Below are 7,506 nucleotides of genomic sequence, written 5' to 3' on the forward strand. Positions count from 1 at the left end.
GAAAAACATTGGAGACTGGATATTTGTAATTAATCTTTAAGTGAGGAGAAATATAAGCACTTGGTCCTCGACTTGAGTCTGAGGATAAGTTTCATCTTATAAATTCATTCATCCTTGTTGTTTTGTAATCTTGGGTCATTGTTGTTACCAGTTTAAGCTCATTAAAAACAAGATTTCTGACCCACACTCTATAAATTTATTATATTGGGCTCTTTGGGCCTATCCCTCCTTCTTATTGGGTCTAGGCACGAATTGCGACCTTACATATATAATTCAAGTTTTCCAATGAAAAAATGCAATATTATTAAACTACAAGACTATCAATAAAATTATTGTGTTGATCATTTAATATTTTAATTCTTTTAAATTGTACAATTTAATGAATATTTGGCTTCGTAATTTCATGCGCATATTTTTAACTTTTTTTCATATTTTATTAAAAATCAAAATTATTAATCATTTATAACTTAATAACTCAATACATTACGATAAAACGTGTATATGTAAACTTCCTCAACATCTAAGACTCACCTTTATTTTTAAATAAAATAGATCCAAATTATATTATAATTACTTGAATTATGTACCGATTTTCATTTCAATTTGATTTCACATACGAAATTTTGGGTCAAGTGTTCACCTCATTCAGAATTCTCTATGTTTTGGTTGAAACTTCACTGAAAGAATGAGTTGTCTTTTGTCTCCTCGATGTGGTGAAAAGAAAGGTTTTGTCTTTTTCTTATGAGTTGGCACGTGACGTGAGGTTGAAGCAAGGAAAGTAAAATTTGAACTTTGGTACACATGTCATGTCCTGTTTTCCCTTCATCATCTACTCTTTCTTTTTTCTTTTTTCTTTTTTTCTTTTTTTTTAATATTGCAGTGTAACTTAATTGTCTCTAGTTAAGTTTGTAACTCAATAATCCAAATGGACTATTTAGGGGTGTTTGGTTTGTATTTTCAAACAATCATTTTTAGTTTTTAAATAACATTACATGTATTTTTACACATTTTTTTACTTACACGTATTTTTACAAATATTTTCAAATAACAACTTTTAATTTTTATACTCATATACCAAACGAGTCCTTAGTCATTTGCATTAGATTTTTGCCATTCATGGCCCAATTTGTGTAGACAAGGACTTGGGCTTTGATGAAGAGTGCATTGTGCTTTCAGCCCAATTCTTAGGACGAGGAAAACCTGGGCTCTTAAGCAGTAGAGAGGTGTGGCCTTTTATGACTCTCATCTAATGATGAATTGGACTTTTGAGTCCATTACGTGAGGTGATGAGTTTTTAGCTTTTGAGTCCATCCTGTATTGTGGAGAAGGTCTGGACCCAATTTCTCAAGAAATGTGAAGACCTTGGGGCAAAAGCCCAACTCGTGTAGCCTTAAGAAAATTTTTTTGCTTTCTTTGGGCCTTAAGTTAATTTGACCCATTATTCAATATTTTCTTGAGTTTTTTACGCACAACTTTTATCATAACTTGCTTGCTTAAACTCAACACAAATTTTTAATAGAATTAGATAAAATATTTAAATTTGATAAATTTGAAACTTATAATACTCAATTGAATGAAATTAAAATTAAAGGGTTAAATGAATTTCAATTAAATTTAGAATATGCAATTTACATTTTAGCCCTATTTCTTTGTTATGTACATGGGATGTGGTTGTTCAATAAAATCATGTCGAGTGGCTTAAGGTAGGTAAAAAAGATTCCCCAAGGTAAAATTAGAAAGTATAATTTGTAATTTAATTTAATGAGATGTGCTACATTTACAATATTTTCATAACAGATCATAGTGGTTTGTTGTTATTGGTTCTAATTTGAACCTACTTCTGAAACTACTTTTTACTCCACCAATAACAACTTATAAATGAAGAGTTATGAAAGTGTTGTTGACATAGTATTTCTCTAATTTAATACAAAGGTAAAAGTAGGCAAACCCAATGCATGTCTTTGGAAGTTAGATATTAGAACGTTGCATTTTAAGGCAACAAAGCCGTCTTAGCTCAGCCGGTAGAGCGCGTGGCTTTTAACCACGTGGTCGTGGGTTCGATTCCCACAGACGGCGGTTGTCTAAATATAAATCTTTTGTTAATCTTTTTTTTTATTACGTTGCAGTCCTCACAGCCACACTTCATTCGTCTTCTTCAACAAAACATGGTGATGATGATGATGATGATGTTTCAGCTCAGACCACATATTCATATTCTTCAATACCATCCCACCACTACTCCAAAATCAGCATATAATAACAACATCATCATCTCAAAATGTAGAAGAAGAGAAGCAGCACTATCTCTTTCTCTATCACTACTACTATTCTCGTCCTCCTCCTCCTCCTCTTCTTCTTCTTCTGCTGTTGCTTCAACTTCAGCTTCAAAATCATCATCATCATCCGAGTTATTGTTTTTGGACATCCCCAATTCAGGTGGTGTTAAGGTTTTGGACCTTCGTGTTGGTTCTGGAGATGTCCCACTCCATGGCAACCAGGTGACCTCTCTCTCCCTCCATTCCAATATTGCATTTATGTCATTTTTCTCTTCTTTCTTTCTTTATGATAATAATTTCTTAGCATGACATAACAATATATTTATTATATAGAGTCACGATTTTAAGTTAAAAACAACACAGAACAGATACAATTACAAGCAGTTAATGGGCTGTGGACACAACATCATAGCAACACAAAGACCAACTCCTGCTATTCCTAAAACACCACTCAAAAAGGTACAGCTCAACGCTCTACTTTTAAGGACAGAGAAGGGAATGACCCATTTGCAACATACAACTCGTTTTAAAATTGAATTTCTATATGATCCTTTAAACGACATTGGATCCTTCACTTCCCATTTACAACTTGAATTATATATGTTATCATCAGATTTTATCAGCTAGAGTGAATTCTGCCATTTCTATGAAGCTCAGATATGATACACGGTTGCTTCCCAACTGAAATTTGCGCTGAATTTATCTGAAATTCTTGCCTTTCAAATTCTACAACCCCTAAGTTACAATATCATCCAAGCAACATTTAGGACTATTGATAAGGCAGCAACTCATAAACTCCTTCCTGATTCTACAACTGAAGGAACATACAAAGAACAAGTGATTCCTATTTTCCGAGAAGACCCAGCAGAACATACAAATGTATCCCCTTTGTAGCCTCATTACAGGAGCCTATCATTTCATGAGTGACCAACCTATTCTTTGAATGCAAAGCAGTCATTGAATTATGAATTCATGCTTTGGAATAGTTAAGGGAAACCAAACCAGCTTCCACCAACTGATCACGGGATGCTTTGATCTAATCTCATTCCAAGTTTCTGCACAGTTGAATCTTTTATTACACCCAAATGGGCTAGTCCTCATCACCTAGCTCCACCAAAAACAGAGAGTGCTCTGGATAGACATTAACTCCTTTGACCTCGCAGGCTTCCATCTCCATTCTTATTACTTTAGAACATGAGCCACTCTTGCATCCATGCTACTAGCAGCATCATGTAAACTCTGTAACCATATTTCTCATACAAAGCCCTTTTTGGATGCCCCCAGTGATGTCAAAGAACAACGTGCCCACCATCCCCTACTGCATATTTATGGTGCCTGGCCAAGCTCCTAAAATCTTCCTCCATCCCCAGTTACTATCAGAGGAAAATTTGCAACCCAAAAGCTCTTCCCTTTTAAATTTTAAGCGTTATTCAATTTTCACTGTTGGTCTTGAATTTTGCATTCATTATGGTCTTATTCTTGATTTTTCCACGCCTAACCTCTCTAAAGATAAATGTGGACCTTATGAGAGGGCTTAAAAGTACCCTTCTTTTCTATTTTAATAATTTGATAGTTACAACAACGGGGAGGGGAATTCGAACCCTGGTTATCCTAATAAAGGTAAACAAGCTATGCCACTGAGCTACAAGCTTAACACATGATATCAACCAAATAGCTACTTATTTCTGTAATTATTTCAATTTACATTATATACAGTTACAAAGTCTTGATTTGTTGTTAATATTTTCTTCAAGTATTGGGTTAGAACTTAGAAGTTAAAACCATAATGGAATGTATTTTCTGACTACTTATAATTGCTGCTTCTGAACAAAGCAAATTCTGGACAATGAAAATCCTGAGCATTTTTCGGCAAGTATTCCATGAAACAAGGAATATAGTACATTGTTTACATTTATACCTTTCAATATATTTTCTGTGCGTTTTAGAATTAGAAAATGTAGGAACATTTGACAGAAAGAATTCTAAGAACCTTTAGCATTTGTCAGCACCCAGTAATCCATCTTTTTTTGAGTTTGAATGTGAAGGTTGCAATACATTACTATGGAAGGTTGGCAGCAAAGCAAGGATGGCGCTTTGATTCAACATATGATCACAAAGATGAAAATGGAGAATCAGTGCCATTTTTGTTTGTTCTTGGGTCTGGGAAAGTAAGTCTTGATATCAGTATTCAAATTCTTTATCATTTAAAGAGACTTCTATGTTCATAATTGCATGATACAAGCATAGCAGTCTAGACAAAGTGGTTGCATGTGGCTGCTGCATTGAATTTCTTTTTGGCCTTAACATTTGTCTATATATATGGAAATTGCTCACCCCTTTTATTTTTGTTAAATTTCTACATTAAACACTAGGAATGTGATTCAATCTTCACAATAAGACTTCTTGTAAAATTTTGTCTGCTGTTTTGCAATCATACTATTTGATCTCTCTGAATGCTTAAATGAAGCATTTATCTTCTCTGTAAATTAGCTGATATGTAGGGGCATGAACTAATATCCCTTGATTGAAATATCGAGAAAGATGTTTTGTGCTTCTGAGCTGGCCAGTATTGCCTTAATTTGAAAGGAACTTCTGACCTTTTTTAGGGTAGATGACACTATTATAGAGGTTAAAGGTATCAGGAATTGGTATTATACTATTGTTTCGTGGCATTAGTGAAAGCAACTGGAAAACCGTTCATACAATCATACCTTCCAAAATTTTATTTCTTGTTTTCCCGGGGCTGCATTCCTGCTCTGTTTGTGTGTGTATCAAGTCTAAAGTGACATGGCATTCAAGGTTGTCAAGACCGACAGTAAGGTCCTTCCCTCGATCAAGTCTTTCAGAATATCTTTTTTGATTTATTGAGCAAGTGGAAAGCTCTTTATGTTGACATATCAAATCTATGCAGGTGATTTCTGGGATAGAAGCAGCTGTGAAATCAATGAAAGTAGGTGGTATTCGAAGAGTCATCATCCCTCCATCCCAAGGATACCAGAACACATCACAAGAACCCATACCACCCAATGTATCTACTCTATTCTCTTCCAAATTCTTTCTGTTACTACTTTTTTTTTTGTTGCTCATTTGTTCTTGGAATGGATGTTTTTTCTTGTCCTATGCTTGAGCAGAAATAGCTCAAAATTTTTCTTCTAGATGAATACTTACTCTGCTAATATGCTTGTCATAATATTCATGGATTATCTAAATTGTCACCCCCAAACTTTATGCATCCCTTTTCCAGAAAAAGTAAAATTTAAAAGAGATTATGTAGTTGATCTTTAAAGGTTGTTTTAGCCTTTAGGACATAAATGTATAGAGGGATCAGGGATGGTATTGAAAATGAAATTAAGGTTCAGCTGTTCAAAGAGTGCACAGTATTAGAGGTATAACCTATAAGCAAGGATGATTAATAATTATTGGACTAATGGCCTGTTTGAATGGAGGGGGGAAAGAGGGAGAGTGGAGGGGAGTAGAGTAGAATAGAGTTAGCTAAAAATAAGCTAATTTTGTGCTAAATCTACTCTACTCTACCCTACTTCCCCTCTCTCCTCCTCAATCCAGACGGACCAAAAATGGTAAAAGGGTGTCTCTCTGGCACCAATTCATGTGACTTATGTCCTAATATTGAACTGAAAAAGTAAAACTCACATAAGAGAGACTTTATGCTTTGCTTTGATGTGAATTGTCGTGTTGGTTATTCCTTTATGAGTTCCAATTCATTAAGTATGCTTTGAAAGTATGACTGGGTTACAGTAGTTAGAAAATTACAGAATAAAAGCAAATATATAACTTTTTCATTGAGTATGGTTGTTTTTCCCCCCCAGTTTTTTGACAGGCAGAGGCTATTTACTACCATTTTCAATCCAACTCGTCTTGCCAATGGAGAAGGGTCAACATTGGGAACTCTCATTTTTGATATTGAGTTGGTCAGTGTCAGGCATCAGTAACCTACTTAGAATACTATTGAGTCTGAAAATGGTTTATAGCAGGATCCATCTATATATGAATATCAATGTGTCCCAGCTTGGGACTGATTGATAATGCCTAAATATGAAGATGATTTCTGAAATGGATTGTGTGCTGAATACACTTCAGTGATGACAAATTTCTGTTTTAATTGTGATTTTCACTTTTCAATAGTGAAGAAAGGAAAGGGCAGAGAAACAGAATTGTTTTCAGTGATATTAGCTAGGGTGCAAAATATGCATTTCTGTACTAATTCTTTTTTCTTTTCTTTTCTCAGCAATAAATACTTTGGATTTTGTTTTAGAATTTAACAATAAGTAATGTTAAGTTATCTCTTTTTAAGTAAAATAAATAAATAAATAAATGAGTTTGGATTCATTAATAAATATATGTGAAACAAATTTGAGATTAAATTGTTAAAATTTAATCTAACTAGTAAGTTTCCCGTGCGATGCACGGATAATGTTATAATGTTTTATGTAAATTTGTTTTTGGAAAATATTATACATATATTATAGCATATTTATTATAAAACTTTTTTAATAATGAGTTTATCATAAAAAGTAACAATTATAAATTACACACATATATCTATTATAATTATTTTGTTCAAGTAATGAGCAATAATGAAAACAACTTAGAGTAATATTGTATAAAAGTTGATAAAAGCATATTAATCTATTCTATATTATTGATTTTTATTATGTGATGTAATAAAAAACTTCATTACGATTTTTTTTCTTCAATGCGTTGTTATTATGGTATGGTGGCGCTTGTTGTCATCATCAGTTTCTCCATCTTCAACATTTGAAATTTAGTCTGTCCATATTTGTTCAATTTTTGAGCTTTCATCATTTTTTTCCTTTTGTTGCATCATTTGTGTTAATTACTAATGAATTGGCACTGAGAGATTCTTGATTAGATTTTACAAAGTTTGGACTTTGTTGCTAAGATTTTTCATAGGTATTTGCATTTATATTTAATTTTAATGACGTGACAGTTTTTTGTAACTTTTTTATTTTTGTTAATTTTGGAATAGTGCAGCAAAAAGAATTAACATAGCATGTTGAATTGTGTTTTTTTTTTCTTCCATACCTTTTTTATCATTTGAATGCGCATAAAAAATCTTAGCAACTATGTAATTTTCAAAACCATCTTTTAAATTGAATTCATTCAAATGAAGCAGAGAAATCCATTTTTTTCAAATCACGTGGGATTCCTTCTCCAATATCAATATTTTTACAATAATTTAAATAAGTTG

The 7,506-nt window shown here is 33.0% G+C and overlaps 1 protein-coding gene and 1 non-coding gene across 4 annotated transcripts; both read left to right on the forward strand.

Moving 5' to 3' along the window:
• The first annotated feature begins 2,003 nt into the window (after window positions 1-2,003).
• On the forward strand, window positions 2,004-2,076 carry TRNAK-UUU (transfer RNA lysine (anticodon UUU)). Its single transcript has one exon. It is a non-coding gene; the product is annotated as a tRNA-Lys (tRNA).
• A 47-nt stretch (window positions 2,077-2,123) lies between these two features.
• LOC142642671 (peptidyl-prolyl cis-trans isomerase FKBP17-1, chloroplastic) lies at window positions 2,124-6,549 on the forward strand. 3 transcript variants are annotated; one of them, XM_075817072.1, is made up of 5 exons: window positions 2,124-2,498; window positions 2,610-2,735; window positions 4,322-4,444; window positions 5,188-5,304; window positions 6,104-6,549. In XM_075817072.1, the coding sequence occupies exons 1-5, from the start codon at window positions 2,166-2,168 to the stop codon at window positions 6,224-6,226; spliced, it is 822 nt and encodes a 273-aa protein (XP_075673187.1). In that variant the 5' UTR covers window positions 2,124-2,165; the 3' UTR covers window positions 6,227-6,549. The 3 variants fall into 3 exon arrangements, with proteins under 3 accessions (XP_075673187.1, XP_075673188.1, XP_075673190.1); XM_075817073.1 differs by having other exon boundaries at window positions 2,640-2,735; XM_075817075.1 differs by lacking the exon at window positions 2,610-2,735.
• Window positions 6,550-7,506: the final 957 nt, after the last annotated feature.

The sequence above is a fragment of the Castanea sativa genome, chromosome 7, assembly GCF_040712315.1.
Source record: "Castanea sativa cultivar Marrone di Chiusa Pesio chromosome 7, ASM4071231v1".
Taxonomy (NCBI): domain Eukaryota; kingdom Viridiplantae; phylum Streptophyta; class Magnoliopsida; order Fagales; family Fagaceae; genus Castanea; species Castanea sativa.